The sequence below is a fragment of the Bison bison genome, unplaced genomic scaffold (assembly GCF_000754665.1).
Source record: "Bison bison bison isolate TAMUID 2011002044 unplaced genomic scaffold, Bison_UMD1.0 scf7180017864213, whole genome shotgun sequence".
NCBI lineage: Eukaryota > Metazoa > Chordata > Mammalia > Artiodactyla > Bovidae > Bison > Bison bison.
In genome coordinates, this window is record NW_011494785.1 from 5368035 (window position 1) to 5387106 (window position 19072).

The 19072-nt window shown below is 49.8% G+C and overlaps 1 protein-coding gene across 1 annotated transcript in view; it reads left to right on the forward strand.

Annotated features, from left to right (window-relative positions):
• CACNA1C (calcium channel, voltage-dependent, L type, alpha 1C subunit) overlaps positions 1–19072 on the forward strand; it is a 396219-nt gene that overhangs the window by 253762 nt on the left and 123385 nt on the right. Inside the window, exon 6 of the mRNA XM_010845218.1 lies at positions 15802–15960. Coding sequence (XP_010843520.1) covers positions 15802–15960 — 159 coding nt within the window. The remainder of the gene's footprint in view (positions 1–15801; positions 15961–19072) is intronic.

The following is a 19072-nucleotide window of genomic DNA, read 5'->3' on the forward strand; positions in this document are numbered from 1 at the left end:
AGCGAAAGCTGGCTTTCCCTGAGGGTGGAGGGTGCTGGCCTGAGTTGGGCAGATGGGCCAGGGTCGGCTCCCCATCCCCAATCCTGCAGGAGCCCCCCAACCCACCCCGTTGCAGAGCAGCCCCAGCGCTGCACACAGAAGGTCGGGCTCCCAGCGTCCACTCCAGCAAAGCCCAGCCCAGTCTGCTGCAGGCTAAGTCCACTTTCTGAGAAGTCCTTCCCCTCCTTGCTCACTGGTGGTCCCTGAACCTGAGACAGGATGTGGGCGCTGGGACGTGTCACCAGCCACTCAGCTTCTGGCCTCTAACTCGAGGCAGGGGGGGTCCCCAAACCAGGCTGCAGCCAGACTAGCTTGGAGATGGGGCCAGGCCAGGAAGGCAGGGGCTCTCTGCACCCCCCACCTTTACACCTTAATTGCCACCAACCTAGTGATGTTGTCCTGCTCAGCAGGTGAAACCTGCCTGGGTGCAAAATTGTAGGGACACGGGGACCTTGTATTAACTTGTCCAGTCCCTGCCGACCTGCACACGTGGTGGAAACCTCCTCCTAGAGTAACTGAACTGGCCACAGTGGGGGGCTCTCACCCCCCCCGGGTGAGAGCTGGGACTCTCACCAGCTCTCCCCACCACATGCACGACTTCCTGTAAGGTGTTCCAAGTACGTAACCCCCAATGTCTTAGACATTTTACCCTCGTACCTGCCTCTGCAGTTCCCTTGTAAGCCCCTGGAAGCCCAGACATGCCCTGCACTCTCTGACGCCTGCACGGTGCCTGGCCTGGTCTCTACCCAGGGCGGGGGCACTCCCTGGATGGACGATGACAGAAGTGGGGACCCTGGGCAGTGGTGGCCTGTGTTAACTCAGAGGGAGTGTAGACGTGGTCACACAGCACAGGTAAGCAGATTTTCTCTGCCTGGCCTTAACCACTGGGCACTAGGAATGGAAAGAGTGTACATGATGGCTGAGATCCAAGACCTCTTAGCAAAGCTGGAATTATGGGGTTTTCATGGTCAGTCAGCCATCACTCAATAGGCCAAGCTCAGGAAATGAGAAGGCTGGTGACAATGTCTGTCAAGACTCGAGTGGCAGGACTTCCATCTGGATGGCCCCTGGCTGGCCTCAACCCCTTGGTGTCCACAGAAATGGCACCTTCCCAGGGGTCTGTCCCACTGCTCTGCCCTCCATCCCTCTCTGCTTTCTGCCCCCGCTTCACCCTCCACCCTCTTCCCTTGTTTATGTACTTCGCAACCCTCACCTCACGAGAGCAACCAGGCTTTGTATTGTTCACTACCAAATTCTTGTCACCTACCATCATCTACAAAACGCCTGGTCAGTCTTTGTGGGGGGCTGGGCCCCTCATGGCCGAGCACAAGCTCCACGTGGTGGGGGCAGAGCACCAGCACCCCCAAGTGACTTCAGGGCTAAAGACCTTCCTTCCCTGGGCGCCTTCTTTAGTGTTTCCAAAGGGCTTTTTCTTCTATGTTATTCGAGCTTCATGGCAACTGTGCACCATGCAGCTGAACACGCAGGTGTTGTTTCCGTGGCAAATATGCTGGCTGGGTGGTTTGCGGGACCTGAAAGCCCAAGCCCACGAAGTTACCGTTGCTCTCTGTGTCCATACATGTATTAAATGCCATGGAGTCTCAGGATCACAGATATGGAGGGTGAGAGATGATAGTGAGGGTACAAGCCCAAGAGTCATTTATTAATTTGTTCAACAAAATCCACTGAGTGCCTACTTCATAAAGGACTTTTCTAGCCTCACAGCAGATACAGAGGTGAGTCAGACACTAAGTGTCTCCTCAGAGAGACTGAAGTGTCAAAAAAAAATGTTCATAGAAATGGTGGTGTAGAGCAAAAATAGAGATGTGCAAAAAAAAAAAAAACAGATGAGTTCTGTGACTGGTGTGCTCTGGGGGACTCCATACTCTGGGGAGTGCAGGTAGCAATCAGGACAGGCTTCCTGGAGGAGGTGGCACTCCTTGGAGGAGGAGGAGAGGCCTTGAAGGGTAGGTAAGGAGGGGCATCTGGGACCTCAGGATGAAGTGGTAGGATAACTGTGGCCCTGGAGACATGTGCAGGGAGGTGAGGGATCAGGGGTGGGTCTTGCTGTGGGTGTAGGAACCAGCTGACACTCTCAGGACATGCTGTGTAGCTGAGGCTTGTCTGCTCTGCTCCAGGCATGCTGCAGCAGAGTCTGATGGTCAAGTTACTGAGTATCAGTGACACAAGCAACCAAACCAAGGAAGTCCTGACTTTATGCTCTACCTGAAGAAGCTTAAAAACTCATGGGGACCAAGAAACTTAACCTGTTTATTGAGATGCACAGACTCCCCCAGGAGGAAAATGTCCCTTTTTGATTTGAGAACAAAACGCAGGTCGTGACAAATGTCCGGGCTACCACCTACTAAATGCAGAGTTGGGTGTCTGAGTCAGGCTCTTGGAAGAGCTTCATTGGTGGGTTGGCCAGCCCAGTGGTCCAGAAAGACAGGGCTTTAGCTCTAATTTACAGGCAGGCATACGCAGCCCATGGAGAAGGCAATGGCACCCCACTCCAGCACTCCTGCCTGGAAAATCCCATGGACGCAGGAGCCTGGTGGGCCGCAGTCCATGGGGTCGGGAAGAGTCGGACACGACTGAGCAACTTCACTTTCACTTTTCAGTTTCATGCACTGGAGAAGGAAATGGCAACCCACTCCAGTGTTCTTGCCTGGAGAATCCCAGGGACAGAGGAGCCTCATGGGCTACCGTCTCTGGGGTCACACAGAGTCGGACACGAGTGAAGTGACTTAGCAGCAGCAGTAGCATACGCAGCCCAAGTGCTTCTCCCAGAGCCATGGACAGAGATGGACTCAGGCCATTTTCCAGGGCAGGGTCACCCCCTACAGCAAACCGGCCTCTGTCACTGGAAGAGACACAATTGGACACAGGTGCCCACCTGGCTCTTGAGACGGGCACAGGTGGTACTTCAGGTGTTGGTGGATTTGCCTTTGATGGTCCCTGAGCCCTGGCCACATGGGCTGAGGAAAAGTGGTCCTCTTGTCCCTGAGGGCCCCAGGAGAGTGGGAGCACCCTGGGCCTGCCATGCGGACAGCAGGGAGCTGAGTCTGGTCAGCCATGTGACCTGCCCTTTAACCTCCAACCTGCAGTTTTCGCTCTGGGAAACAAGAGGGTTAAACTATCTCAGCCCTGAAGTTCTTCTGAGCAGTATCATCCTGTGCTTCAGTGACAGAGAACAGCAGTGAGCTGAGAACTTCTTTGGAATCACTAATTCTAGCCTGAGTCCCAGGCAGGGAATGACCCTCGGGGGTGCCCATCATGGTGGGCGCCATCAGTCCAGACAGGGCAGTTACCCAAACACTGACCTCGTGCCCAGGACTGTGGTGGATGGCATCAGTCACACTGGAGACAGAGCTTCCTAAACTCTGAAAGCCCTGTCATTGATTCTCTTTAATGCCTGGCCGTTCTGTGGAAATCCCAAACCTGAAATTACAGCCAGCAGTAAGGTGACTGTCACCTGATTTAAAATAATGGTCACAATAAAGGCCACTTACACTTCCAAGTGACCCATAAATGCTAGAAAGAAACATGAGGGGAGCAGAGATGAAGACACAGTGAAGTCAGTGTCCCGTGAAGTGATCGATTCGAAGAACATGAGCCCAAACACCTGTGACACTGGATATGTTCCCTCTGGCTAGCTCCAGACGAGGAGTGGCCAAGGATGCTGGCGTTGAGGTCCCACTCCTTAGGCTCAAGTCCCCAGAGTCACCACCTGTTAGCTGTGTGCCTCTGAGTCCTGACTGACCCATAATGGGGGTTAAAATTGCACTTACCTCGAGGAGTGGTTGTGAGGATTCAATACTCAAGGGCTTGCAAAGCATTTAGAATTGTGGTCAGTGTGTAAGATGCATTTAGCAAATTTTAGCTCCTGGTATTTCTACAGGTCCAACTCCCTCAGGCTCCAAGTGGGACCAATGAAAGGAAGGGGATACTTCCATACTTGACTTTTTAAAATCCACTTTATTGAAGCATAATTTATATTCAATAAAACTCACACATGTTAAATGTACAATCACAAATGTAAGAGCCTTACCATAGTACAGGTTCACTAATACAGCTGTCTCCCCTGTGTGAGCTTTATACATTTTCTACTTCTTGTTCAGTTGCCAAGTCATGTCTGACTCTTCGCAACCCCATGGGCTGCAGTACACCAGGCTTCCGTGTCCCTCACTATCTCCTGAAGTTTGCCCAAGTTAGTGTGCTTTTAATCGGTGATGCCATCCAACCATCTCATCTTCTACTGACATGAGCATTGTAAACCCCACCCTGTGTTAATATTTCCTGCTTTAGTAAGTTGTCCTTTAAGTAAATTATGAGGAAAAAGTAAAGATGTAAAAGCTTTTACATTTGCCCACCTGTTTACCATTTCTGAGACTGTCTAATCCTTTCTGTAGATCTGCATTTCCTTCTGCTGTCATTTCCCGTCACTCTGAGGGACATGTCTATGGTATTTCTCTGAAAGAGGTCTGCTGCTGATGAATGATCTCAGTTTTCATTACCTGAAGGCGTCTTCAGCCCTTCCTCTTCTTGAAGAATACTTCCACTGGATATATAATTCTTGGGTTGACAGTTTTTTCTTTCATGTTAGAAATGTTGTTCCACTTTCTCTCGGTCTCAGTTTTCTCTGAGTCACTGATATTCTCACCATGGTTCCCTGTATATATTTTCTTCTTTCTTGACTGTTTCTAGATTTCTCTCTCCATCTTTGGTTTTCAGCACTGGACTGTGAAGGGCTTCACTGTATATAGAGTTGTCTGAGCAGCTCAGATTCATCCGTAAATTGGATGTTAACAAGTTTGGGAAGTTTTTGACCATTATTTCCGCAAATGTTTTCCCTCATTCCAATCTCATTCTCCTCTGTCTGTAACCCAAATTGTACTTAAGTTTGGCCATTTTCTGTTATCTCATTGGTCTCTGATGCTTTGTTCGGTTTTCTTCAGTCTTTCTTTGTGTCCACAGGCTAAAATGTTTCTATCAATTGTTCTTCCAGTTTATTACTTTTTCCTCTTCTACTTCCGTCTTCATTAAGCCTATTTAACAAGTCACAGAGTCTCCATTTGGTTCCTTTTAATAGTTTCCATTTCTCTGTGAAATTCCCTCTCTGTTCTCTCTTTAGCACCATATACTCCTTTCATCCTCTTAATATATTGCCCTTTAACTCTTTAAACAGTCTTCAGTTTGTTCTAAAATCTTTGTTTGCTAAGTCCAACATCTGAGCAATCTCATTTTCAGTCCCCTTTGACTGTTTTTTTTCTGGGTTATGTGTCACATTTTCCCATTTCTTTATGTGTCTGGTGGTTTTGTTCTGAATACTGGAATCATGAGTCATATGTTGTAAAGGCCTGGGTTCATCCACCTTCCTAAGAGTGATGACCCCTCAGCAGACAGCTCAGTTACTGGCAGCCCTGCTGTGAACTTGTAGTTCTGCACTTGTTGGTCAATACCAAGCAAAAGCCCTGGCCCCTCACCTCCCAACTCATTTCCCCTTCAGATCTTGTCACAGTCGAGTGTGATCTTGCCAGGATGGGTCTGGAGGGCATCTGACTCCAGGGTACGGTTCTGGCTCCTAAGATGTGCCCTTTCTGATGTTTCAGTTGATTGCTCAGGGTCTTATGAGATATTAACTTGATTTTTCCACTCTGGCAGGGGCATGTACACACAGGGGACCCCTACACAAACTTCTGGGGCCCCTGTTTACCTTGCTGTCTCCTTTCTTCTGTCCCACCAGTGCTGCCCAGATTCTCAGACCAGTGGGACTGCAATAGTCTGTCTGCTTTTTCCACTGCAGTCAGGAAACTGTTCCCAGTCAGAGAACCAGAGCGATTACTGTTTTCACCTCTGAGTTTCCATTCTCTCAGGGATCACAAGCCTGAGTTACTTCGTGTCCACTTGAGAGAAACAGTTGCCTCTTATATTTTTGTCCAGTTTTTTTAATGATTATGGTGAAAGGGCTCGTCTGGTACCAGTTCCCCCTTTTGGAAATGGAAGTGCACTTGACTTTTAAACCATAAAATGAATAACAAGAATGTTATCATACATATTATCATATATATATATTATTATTATGTATTATTATCATACATATATATTATTATCATACATAACTAGAATGTAAATCATATATGTTATATAAGCTATATATTATTTCTGCTGTAATACTATATTATATTTACAAGGTATATATTAATTTATTTGTCACATATTTATTGAGGACTTACTGTATATATGCAACAGTAGTAGTTGAAGGAAGGAAAAGGTATTAGAATCTTTCTTAAGATATTTGGAAAATAACAACCCAGCAAAATTTAGAGCCAAAGACAGCTTTCTCATCCAATATCCTCATGTTAAAGACGCTGAAACCTAGACCCAAGAAATTGACATGACTGTCAAGGTCACACAGCTATTAGTGGAGGAGAGAAGATAGCCTAGCATTTGTTTTCCAGTAAATTTGAAATCTCTAAAACAAAACCACTAAGCATATGTTTGGAGATTTTCCCCCTATAGAAAATCTGATCCATGCCAAGATCTCTATTGATTCATTAGTGATTTGAGCCAAATAGGAAACAAGTCAGTCTGGAATCCTAAGAACATACATAGAAAGGTTAATTCATGCTGTTAATTCATGACAACCGTAAGCTATCAGCAATAAACAGGCCTGGCTCTTTATTAAACTCCACATGAAGGAGAGCCAGGAAGAAGCTGTGGATTGCCTGGTGCGATGGTGTTTGATGGGAGAAGAGTTAACGAGCTCTCCTCAGGGCTCCTTAGGGATCCATCCACCCCGATAACTCACAGTGAGTATACCTCACTTGCCACCAAAGTCTTGGAGACACTTTAATTTTCCTGAAACCCACATCTTCTACACCTTTCTGAGAGAAGGAGCAACCATAGCCCGACCGTGATTCCCCCCTCCTCTGTTTAATCCTGTTATCAGGCATATCACTCTGCATACAGCCAGTCCCTGGGAACTTCACTCGAAAATGCCCTGTCCAGGGTGCAGCACTAGGAGAATATGACTGTCAGAGACTTCCCAACCCTTTAGAATACATCCATATCAAAGATTTCCCCAGTGACCTGGTTCTGGGGTGGGGGGAGTAAGGAAACCTACAATGAGGGGACCTCCCCAGGGGGTTTCTTCCCGAGGAAGCACAGGTCAGTTTTGCTTTCTGAAGTGGCAGGTGGGGTCATTTGGATTAACTGTCCTGCTGGGGATAATTAGACATCACTGGGCAAAATAAATCTTCTCTTTTCTAAAACTTGGCAAAGATGCCTGACAAAAACAAATAGGAATCATGTCCAGAGAAAGATAACATCATCAAAGTTCTCCAGATTTTTTGAAAGATCAGTTTTGTAAAAATAGAGTCTAACCCACACTACAAAATAACTAGGTCCACAATAAGACAAGACAATGTGGATGAAAAGGAGCAGAAACTATAAACAATGGAAACAGACACACATGGGATCTGGATATTGGAATTATCAGACACTGACTTGAAAATAACCACATTTACTATATATGTCAAAGACAAGGTCAGTGATTTTCCAGAGAACCAGAAGATATGGAAATGAGCTGGATATAAGATTTAGAAATGAAGAATACAGTAGCAAATATGAAAATGCAGTGAAAGATTTGGCAGACTGAAAAAGGAATTACTGAATTGTGGTGAACTCAGAGGGAAATCTGGAGAGTAAAGCACAGAGAATCAAAAGAATGGAAAATACAGAGAATGTGAAAGGTTAGGGAATAAATACTGAATTTTACGATTTTTTTATTTTTTATATAATTTTGGATGAGCTGTTTCAAGAGTTTTTTTAATATTATTTTATTTTTTGCCCACTCACCCTGCAGCATGAAGGATCCTAGCTCCCCAGCCAGGGTTTGAACCCATGTCCCCTGCATTGGGAGCATGGAGTCTTAACTGCTGAGCCACCAGAGAAGTCCCTAAAGTAGTTTTTTTCTGCATTTACTGATAGACTCAGGATTTTGTTTGCTAACGTGGAGAAGTATATTTTAACCTATTATTGAAGTATAATGCAGTGGTTAACTTGATGGAGGAGGAGCTACTACCTGGAGGGGCATGATCGAGGCTTCATAGAACCAGCGATGTTCCATTCCTTGGTTGGAGTGACAGTTACGCGGCTTCATTTTGTGATAAATTGTACCTAGTAACATCTTCCTGTCTTATACGTTTCTATTTGTGTATCTCGCAATTTTTTCCCCAAATGTTTAAAACAGAAGAAAAAGTGCAGGCCCAGGCATCTGTCATTGGCCGGTGCCAAAAGAAGCCTGCCTCGTAGGTTTCCTGTAGCAGAGACAGTCATCACCCACAGGAAGGCAGCAACACGGGCAGCAGACCTTGATCCAGTCACTTCCCTTGGGTCAGCGTTGTCATGCGAGATCCACTTTTGAGGAGGATGTTGAGGCCCTGCGTGGGGCCACCACCTGCCTCAGCACATGGTCAGACTGTCATGAGGGGCATTGGCTGACGTTGCATGAACAGCAGCTGATAGTGGAGAGTTTGCAGTCCCGTCGGCTTGATTCTTTCATTTTAATTCTATTTTATTTCATTTGGGGTTGTGTGGGCTCTTCACTGGGGCATGTGGGATCTTGGTTCCCCAACCAGGGATTGAACCCACGTCCGCTGCATCATAAGGTGCGTTCTTGACCACTGGACAACCAGGGAAGTCCCCAGGGTGGCTTGGTTTTTAATTCCAGCTCCAGGTGTGTCGTCCTGGAAGAGTCATCACTGTTACCCAAGCCTCAGCTCATTTATCTTGCTCAAGACGGAAATTCAGCACTTAGCATGGTGCTCAGCACAAGCTGGGTCCTCAGGAAACTGGAGCTACTATTTCCACAGTCTCCATTTAGCCATATTTACTTTCTCCTAGTATCAGAATTTTTAAACTAGTTTTCCTTTGAGCTCCTCTTTCCAACTCATTTTGCCAATATAAACAATTCAACGTGAAGGTTGATATTTTAATTACTCTTATAGTTTGTAATTTATTAGGCAGCAGAGGACCTGCTATCCCTTTTCCAGGTCAAAACCCTCCTTTCGTGCTCACTGAAGCTCTTGTGGGATGCAAAAATTTATTAAGATGGAAAGGTTAAATTAAAAGTAAATGAAAATGTCTAATGAGTAAAGACATTTTAATAAGAACGTGCAAAAAAATAATGAAGCTAGAGACTGAAGGGAGCCATCCACGCAAGAGCTCTTCCTCCCTTCATCAGGCACCTTGAACCTCTGGGTGACAGGCTTAGCCCTTAACCCAGGAGAGAACTATTGCCTCCTTGGTTCTAAATCTATTTGCTTTTGAAAACCACTAACCGTAGTAGGCCATTAAAAATGTCCATTGCTTCATTAGCCAGCTGAAGGCACAAAACATGATCTGTGAGATTCCTCAGGGCTCCAGTTTCTAGCTGGTATAAACGTGTTGCTGTAGAGTAGGAATAAGGCCAGTCGTCTCAACTTGATGGTGATGGTGATGAAGGTGACGATGATTATGATGGTGATGACAGTGACATTAAAGGTGATGGTGACTGGTGATGATGGTGGTGGTGATGGGGGTGATGGTGGTGGTGATGGGGGTGATGGTGGTGGTGGTGATGATGACAGTGGTGGTGATGGTGCTGGTGATGGGGGTGATGATGGTGATGATGATGATGGTGATATTGAAGGTGATGATGGTGACAGTGATGATGATGGTGATGACAGTGACATTAAAGGTGATGATAACAGTGGTGACGATGGTGCTGGTGTTGGGGGTGATGATGGTGATGATGATGATGGTGATATTGAAAGTGATGATGGTGACAGTGATGATGATGGTGATGACAGTGACATTAAAGGTGATGATGACAGTGGTGATGATTGTGGTGGTGATGGTGCTGGTGATGGGGGTGATGATGGTGATGATGATGATGGTGATATTGAAGGTGATGATGGTGACAGTGATGATGATGGTGATGACAGTGACATTAAAGGTGATGATAACAGTGGTGACGATGGTGCTGGTGTTGGGGGTGATGATGGTGATGATGATGATGGTGATATTGAAAGTGATGATGGTGACAGTGATGATGATGGTGATGACAGTGACATTAAAGGTGATGATGACAGTGGTGATGATTGTGGTGGTGATGGTGCTGGTGATGGGGGTGATGATGGTGATGATGATGATGGTGATATTGAAGGTGATGATGGTGACAGTGATGATGATGGTGATGACAGTGACATTAAAGGAGATGATGGTGGTGGTGATGATGGTGGTATTGATGGGGGTGATGATGGGGGTGATGATGGTGGTGATGATGATATAGGTGATGATGGTAATGATGGTAATGATGATGGTAATGATGATGATATTGAAGGTGATGACAGTGATGATGCTGATGATGTTGATCATGATGGTGATAATGGTGATGATGATATTAAAGGTGGTGATGACAGTGATGATGGTGATGATGTTGATCACGATGGTGATGATGGTGAGGATGAGAATGATGATGATGTTGTTTTTGATGACACAGATGATGGTCACAGCCACACATGCTAATAGGAACAAGCAGAGATGACATCGGATGTCTGTCGTCAGGAGGCCTTCCTTGGGTGCAGCCCAAATTGTTTTCTCTGACAGTGACTTCTGCTTCCTCACAATTCCAACAGAATTAGTAACTGGATTCCCAAATCTTCCAGAAATTTTTCTAAGAGTCAAAACAAAACCCAGGAGAGCATGAGGCTGGCAATGAGGGAGCTGGGGTTCCTGTACACTCAGGCAGGCCATCTTCCATGTGGGACATGCAGACCCCTCCATTGGACCCACCCAGTTGCCCACCCGACCAGGTCCTCTTCCCCTCTTGCTCAACCTCCAGCTCATGTGTCACTGCCCGAGGACGTTTCTTCCACCCTCTGGCCATCGAAGTGGGTGGGATCTTCATGACACCCTGTGTCTTCCTTGAAAGCACTTAAGTAGCTCATGATTCCATGTCAATTAAGTGGTTATTTGATCCATGTTTGGCTTCTTTATAAGCTCTCTGAGGGTGAGGCCTCCAGGCCTCATACTGATCACCTGCCCCCATCCCTGGGGCAGCAGGTGGCCCATGGAACATAGTTCAACAAATGACTTTGAGTGAAAACAAAGGCATTGGGTGTGGTGACCCCAGAGTCCTCCCATTCCAGACAACTCTGGTCCATCCGTGAGAAGCTTGTACCCACCACCCAGTGCTAAGCCCAGACCTCCCCCTGTTCAGTGATCCTCAGCATCACTCCCTGTGGAGTTGCAATCAGGTCTCCTGGTCATTTCTGTTGCTTTCCCACAGGTTGGTAGGAACCGTTGAATCTGAATAGTTGGGGCGTGAATGTGCCTTTGTAGCTGCCAGCCAAGAAGCTCTAGGTCCACTCTGAACAATGAAATCCAACAATATCAGCAGAGACCTCTGAGTTGGGGTCTTCAGTGGTTTCTCCCCGCCACCCGCCCCTTTATGCCAGGTGACCTGGATCTGCTTCAGACACACCTGCACGTGCGGTTCGGCCCTCAGGTCTCACGGTCCTCTTTTCTGGGATCCAACTCATGGAGTCATTGCCACCCCGCCCCCACAACCTGCCGTCACCCCCAGGGCCCTCACAAACCATCTCCTCACTGGAGTGTGGCTGGATGAAAGGATCCTGACCTGATGAATCAAAAGAGCCACTCTGCCCTTGCCACGCATCATCTGGGCCAAGCATCACCTATAGCCGACACCTCCAGGCCAGTGTCAACATGGTCTTGAAGGAAGATGCCGGGGCTGGTTTCCATAATCGACGGTTCCTCTCAATCTTCTAAGGGAAAACACCATGCTTTGCATACTCAGACCCTCTACCTCTTCCCTTCTCCTGGAAGTCTGAAGTTGTCCTCAGCAGGAAGGCAGACAGTGGTCTGGGCCTCACGGCAGCGTGGAGGGAGAAAAGGAAAGGCAGTGCATGCAGCTCAGCTTCTTCTCCATCCTCACCTGATTGCAGCATCCAGCGAAGCTGCTCCTTTGAGTCCCATCTCCCTGGAAAGCTTGCGGCTGGGCTTCCTGGAGTGGGGATGGGGGTGGGCAGGTCATCCCTCACGAGGAGGCCACCCACACGAGCTGCAGATGAGACTAGACTCCCAGGTTGTACACTGTGTGCCAGATGGAGCTGTCTGCTCCATGTTCCTGCTGTCACCCTAAGTCCACCTGTGTTTGTCAGGTCTCACGTCCTTATTTGGGGCCAAGAGCACATACTCACCATGGGCGTGGCCCTTAGCGATCTCGTGTGATCGTGTCCACGGGGCCCTTAGTGGTGTCCTGTCCTCGAGGTGCTTCCAGGCTCGTCTGGATCCATGCCTCCTCAGGGACCCTGTTCATTGTCCCATCTGAGGAAAGCACTGGGGTGCAGAGATGTCGCTGAGTTCTCCAGGTTGGATTGGGAGCAGGAGGAGCCTGTTGCGGGGATAGCTATGAGCCAGTTCCTAGGAGAAGCTGTTGAGACTTAGGTCTTGACAGCCAGTTATGTGCGGGGGTGCTGCAGAGAGTGGCGCTGAGAGGGGGGCCCTGGTAACACCTGTACACCCCTTCTTGGCTGCTGCCAGCAGTGGGTGGACAGGGGCTCGAAGCCTTTGCTAGACTGGCCTCAGAGGCAGTGGGGCCCCCTGGAAGCAGGGCGAGGCCCCGCCCTCCCAGAGCATGTCACGAGTGTGTGCTATTGCTTCACCGATGTGGGTCTTTGACACTGAGGGGCAGGGCCAGGGCACATGGAGGCACTGGGCACAGTTGTGCAGCCCCAGCCTGGAGTCAGGCCACCAGCACTGAGCCCTGTGCCGCTCCACCAGCTGTGATGCCTAACCTCTCTGGAACTCACTCTTCTCCTCTGTAAGGTAGTTACTGACAGTACCTACTTCCCTGGTTGTGCCAGGGGGGTTGGGGTCGTCTTCCTGCCCCAGCAAGTCTTCATGCCACGTCGATGAGGGCTGGGGGCTTCGGTGCCCTGGAGTCACTCCTCATCCACTGGCTGAATCCCCACCAAGGCTCCTCCTCTATGAGCTCATCCAGTCACTGCTTGCATCCCTCGGGGATGGGAGGCTCACTGCCTCTCAGAGCATCCTGCTTCGCCTTAGGTCTGTTTCTTGGACAGTCTGTTTGTGTTGAACCTGAATCTTCCGGGTTTGCCCTGGCTCCAGTCCTGTGGTCATGCTGAATGCCACCACTGTCCTTCAAAATAGCAGGTTAAATCCTATGAAGGTCATTGACAGCCCCTTCTGTGCCTGTGTGCTTCCCACTCCACGGGTCTCGTCTTTTCCCGATGACACCCCTCGGTGTCTCTGGAAGATACGTGAATGAACGGCATGACTTCTCATAGCAGCCTGTGCACTGAGTCCCTGCTGCATGCCGAGGGGCACAGATGAGAGGACGGGCGGCTGGGACTGTGCATCAGGCAGGGAGCAGCATCCACGGGGGAAAGGACACTTGCAGACACGGGGAGACTGCAGCTGGAGAGTGCGTTGTGGGCCGGAGTCAGGGGCCATCACCTGGAGAACGTGGGTGGCAGCGCATCAGAAGACTGGACACTGTGCGCTTGTGCTTTGGAACGAGCATCCCAGCTGCGACGTGGAGACAGCGAGCTGAGTGACCGACCCAGCGGCCACAGTGTCCAGTAATGCACTCCAAGAGGCTGGGAGTGCCTCCCTCCGGGGGTGGGACCACGGATGAGTTCTTTTTTCGTCCCCCTTCCTCGTGTTTTCTCATTTCTCTATAATAAGCATTTCCCATCTCCTTCATGATGAACATGGATTATTTATGTAGTAACAGTTACTTACACTTTCTAAAGTCCTGCAAAAGCGAACTGGCAGGACTTGGTATGGTTGGAGGCCCAGGTCTGATCCTGGTGCTTGGGGAGGGAGGTGCCCACCACTCTGACAGGGATGGGTGGGAGCAAAGCATCGGTCAGGAATTCTACAGCTCCGATGGTGGCCGGAAACACAGGCATGACTTCCTCTGGGCATCTTCACAGCCAGGCCTGCAGGCCCTGGGGGCTCGCCTGTCCATTTGAAGAGCTCCCTGTGCCAGACTCGGTGACAGCAAAGCCCCCAGAGCTTGGTGATGGCAGCAGCAGCCTGCACTTGGCTGTCTCAGGCCACATGTGCTCAGCATCGAGCAAAGTCTCAGCGATAAAGGGCCAGGAGAGTCCACAAGTCCCCATGTTCACAAAACTCAACCCAACGTGGGAGGCGGGTATCAATGTTTAAAAGCCACTTAATGAACATGTGAATGCAAATGGAGACTCAGCTCTGAAGGAAAGGAGTGGTTTCCAACAAGACCTAGAAGAAAGGGGGTGGGCCTTGGGCCGAGAGCAGAAGGATAAGCTGAGGGAGTTATGGAAAAGCGTCCAGGCTGAGCGAACAGTGCAGACGATGGGGCGGGAGGAAAGATGGCAGGTCTGAGTCTGAAAGAAGCACTGTTGGATCAGGAGTCCAGAGAGGGAGGGGCCTTGGAGGGCAGGAGGACCCTCCCCATCCTGTGTCCCCCTCTTCTCTGCCACGTTCCCCTCGTGGCCTGGACAGCCTCCTCTAGGGATGCCCCCAGCAGTCACCCTGAAAGCCAGCGTGCAGCTTGGCTGTCAGCTTCCTCCGAGGCTGTGCACACCTGGCCGCAGTGTGTACAACCTGCTAATTAACAGAATCCCTTGGATCGGAAAGCATCATGTTCTACGGGGAGGCTGCGAAGCCCTCTCATTAATTCGCAGGTGAAATTATTCTGGCTTTTCTCTTGCTTTGCTTCCTCTCCCCAGCTCGCTAATGGCTGGGGTGAGTCCTCCCAATTAGACTTGTGAACCCCTCTTCTCCAGGTCATGAAGCCTCAGGGACCCCCTCAGGGCACAGGGAGGGAGTGCCCAGCCTTCAGGCACCAGCGCCAAGGGCAGTGGGGGCAGAGGGGTGACACCCCCAGTGCAGGAGAGGAGGAAGTTTATTCCTGGCTGGTGGATGGGTCTGAGACTAAGTGCCCTGTGGGGGATGACTCAGAGGTGGGGGTCCTAGCGTCTGTGTGACCCTCCACACAAACAGCCTGGACAAGAGGCAGGGAGCCAGCCCTTCCCCCACTTCTGTCCTGGATGTGGAGATGGTGTCCCCCTGTTGACAGAAGGCCTCCTGGCACCTGGAGGAGGTCTGGGGGGCTTGCCGGCAACCACATTTACAAATGAACATGTGCAGCCTCTTCTCTGAACGAGGAACATTCGGGGATGATTTTACGGTTCAGCTTATAAGCAAGGGGTCCTTCTTCCTGTAAGACAGCAGCATAGGCCTGAAACCCCTGGGCTCTGACAAGACCTGTTGTGAAAGAAGCTTTTTACTTACTCTTTTTTCCCTGAAAGGATCAGGGGACTTCAGAACCCATTTGTTGAGGTGACGCATGCAAACCAGAACTCCCCCTCTAACCACGCTGAAATGCGCCAAGACAACTCCACCTCTGTCCCTAGGATCGCTCTCCTCCTCCCCAGCTGAGAGGCCCTTAGAAGGACAGGGTCTGCCCGTCCCGCCCTTTGGACATGGCTCCCAGGCAGGTTTGTAGTCAGGCCCACCTGGATCCACTCCCGCACCCCATCCAGGTGTCACTCTGACTGTGCAACCTGGAGCCTCGGTTTCCTCACCTGAAACTGGGCGGCGAGACTCTCACGGGAGGTGAGGCTGAGCAAATGGCCTGAGCTGCGGGCAGCGGGGTTGACAGCAGGAGCTTTGTCGTTGCAGGTCTCCAGGTGGTCTTGAATTCCATCATCAAGGCCATGGTGCCCCTGCTGCACATCGCCCTGCTCGTGCTGTTCGTCATCATCATCTATGCCATCATCGGCCTGGAGCTCTTCATGGGCAAGATGCATAAGACCTGCTACAACCAGGAGGGCATTGCAGGTAAGGCAGGAGCCATCCTTCCCGGCCGCTGGGGAGCCTTGCCTTCCGGCATCCGCATTTCCTCTGCCAAGAGAGGCAGGAATTTTATTTTATCTCTAGGGTCTAACGTCTGTGTTTACTAAAATGAGTCTTTGTTAAAATAGCTAAACATAAGCTTTGTCCAGCTCTGCTGTGTGTGTGTGTGTGTGTGTGTGTGAGTCACTTCAGTCGTGTCCAATTCTTTGAGAACCCATGGACTGAAGCCCGTCAGGCTCCTCTGTCCGTGGAATTCTCCAGGCAAGAACACTGGAGTGAATAACCATTTCCTTTTCCAAGGCATCTTTCCGACCCTGGGATCGAACCCATGTCTCCTGCATTGCAGGCAGATTCTTATCCATCTGAGCCACCAGGGAAGCCCTGTCTGGCACTGATAAGCACTCTCTAAACAAGGTGCTTAGCCAACGCTGAATTTGTTAAGAATCAGAGCTTAGCTGGTGACTCTGTGTCCCCTCGTGTGGCTTATCATCAACGGTGCCCCTGGGAGGAAGCCCCGCTCAGCCGGTAGGCTCACAGCCGTGCGTCCTTCTCACCTCTAGGGTGGCCTGGCTCCTCTGCCTCAGTGTTTCTGCCTCCCGTCTGGGGGCCCCCAGTCCAGGTGAGGAAGACGGCCTGTGACAAAACTCCTTTCCTCCGGGAGGTGTGGCTATCCACGTCCCTCCCCTAAGCCAGTGCATTTAACGAGCCATTCTGCTCACTGAGTTCCCCCCTGGTAGGACTGGAGTTTGGGCTGGACAGACACCCCACAGACTGTGGTCTTTAGCTCCTTACATCTCAGCTGGACTTAAAAAAAAAAAATTTAAATAGAAATTGACAAGGCTTTTAAACAGACAAAGTAGTTTAGCACAAAAAGCTTATTTAAAACAATATACTCCGCAAAGGAGTGAGCCGTGTTCAATATATGTGACTTTTTTCAAACAAGATCTTTAGTCTTAGTTTTTTGGCGTCTTGGAGAAGAAAGGGGAGCATCCTCTGAAGCCTTGAAGGACCCTCTGTCCCCTCCATGTCCATCACTTCTCACTCCCTTCGACCCAGGCAGTAAACTAAACCCAAGCCCCTTGTCCTGGGGTGTGGAGGAGACATTCAGTGGAGGGAGTGACATGAATTATTCAGAAACCAAAGCAAACCACCTGACCTGTGTGGTCTGGTCAGCTTGGACCCCTGATCTGTGTGGTCTGGTTCCGCTTGGACCCCTGATCTATGTGGTCTTGCTAAGTCGCTTCAGTCATGTCCGACTCTGTGTGACCCCATAGACAGCAGCCCATGAGGCTGCCCCGTCCCTGGGATTTTCCAGGCAAGAGTGCTGGAGTGGGGTGCCATTGCCTTCTCCGCTATGTGGTCTAGTTTGACTTAATAGATCAACTGGGTCTTTGTACCCACCACAGTTGAAACAAAACCCCCAAACTGTGTCAGAGATTCACACAATTGTTTTAACTTTCTTGATGGTGAGTCTAAGAGGAGACCGTTTTTTCACTGTAGAGAGCATTTCTTGGGTCATAATTATATAAAATAAACTGTCATTTAAAAAAAAAAAAAGCTCTTTTAAAATGGAAGGAATTGGGTCTTGACTTTAGCTAAAATTCTGAGATTTTCAGCCTTGCTTAAAGAAATACCCAATATCACAGTGAGTAATGTTCTCCCCCTTTAATTCAAAGCCTTCTTTTTTGGGGGCTCCATCTGTAGCTGCCCTGAACCAATACATTTACACTGACTGTGCAGCTTCCTTAGGGCTCATCCTAAGACCTGCCTGAGAGCGAGTGTAGGACATATAATGTTCATGCCATCATATTAAAATGGTCATGACCTGTCTGACCCAGACTTCTCAGGCCGGCGTAGGGATGTCAGGTTTAGAAGACCCCATCAACTGGGCGATGGGCCATGATTGGGCTCACCTGAGCACCAAGGGGGCAGGAGCATGGTTAGATTCCCATTGAGCAACCCGATCCCACGTGGCTGTGCTCCCTGAGCTGAGAGAGACACTCATACACAGCCCCACCTCGAGGAGGCTTCTGCCCCGAACGATGGGGAGCAGCCAAGGCTGGTTTCCCGCAGGCGGCAAGATCCTGTGGGGCTGCGCCAGCACCGCCTGGAAGCCTCTGACTTTGTGGTCAGGCCGTCAGTGGTCTCAAATGGCCAGTAAATGGTGGGTGTGTTGGCCCAGGCCACGAGGCTCCTCTGTGCTGGATGGGACGGCCGTAGGCCTGACGAGCCCTCCAGTGGACCCTCTGTTCTCAGGGGACGGCAGGACTGGCCTGGCCAGTGGATGGCCAGTCTGGAAACACACTGCTGTCCATCCCTGAGGGTAAACAGACCAGGAAATGTGCCTGCTTCCTCCCAGAAAATGCCCAGATTATTTATCTAGTGTTTTATCTCCCCTGCCATCAGGTTCAGAAGAGAATCAGTCCCCACTGCAGAAATACAGTCAGCCAGGGAGCCCAAGGACAGACCCCAGGGACATGCTCCCAAGGGAAGAGCCCTGCCAGCCACACAGGAAGGGGACCTCGTTGTGCGTGGAGCCAGCCCCCCATGGGGAGGGCGCCCAGGACACTGGCTGCAGAGTCAATTCACCCAGTGCCCTGCACCTAATCCTGGGCTGGTCCAGGGACCCTCATCCCACAGTGGTGGGGGCTCCTTCCACCCACTCGGTGACCAGCGCTGACAAGGAGGGACACATACGGGACCCCAGACACACTCAGCACAGCCAGAGGGCGGAGGGCCCAAGCCCGCAACCTCTGACCCCCGAGGGCGGAGGGCCCAAGCCCGCAACCTTTGACCCCAGTCCCCCTTTGCTTTGGAGACGTTGGCATCACCTTTGGAATGGGTGTCTTTTTTTAATTTTAGACTTTTGGTTGAATTCCTGAATTTCTCTGCAAATTGAGATTATGCTAAAGTGCCTGAGTGTCCTTATCTTGGTTTTCTTTTTTTTTTTAAGTATTTATTTATTTATTTAAAGTATTTATTTATTTGACTGAGCCAGGTCTTAGTTGCAGCATGTGGGATCTAGTTCCCTGGCCAGGGAATGAACCTGGGCCCCCTGCTTGGGAGCTAAGAGTCTTAGCCACTGGACCACCAGGGA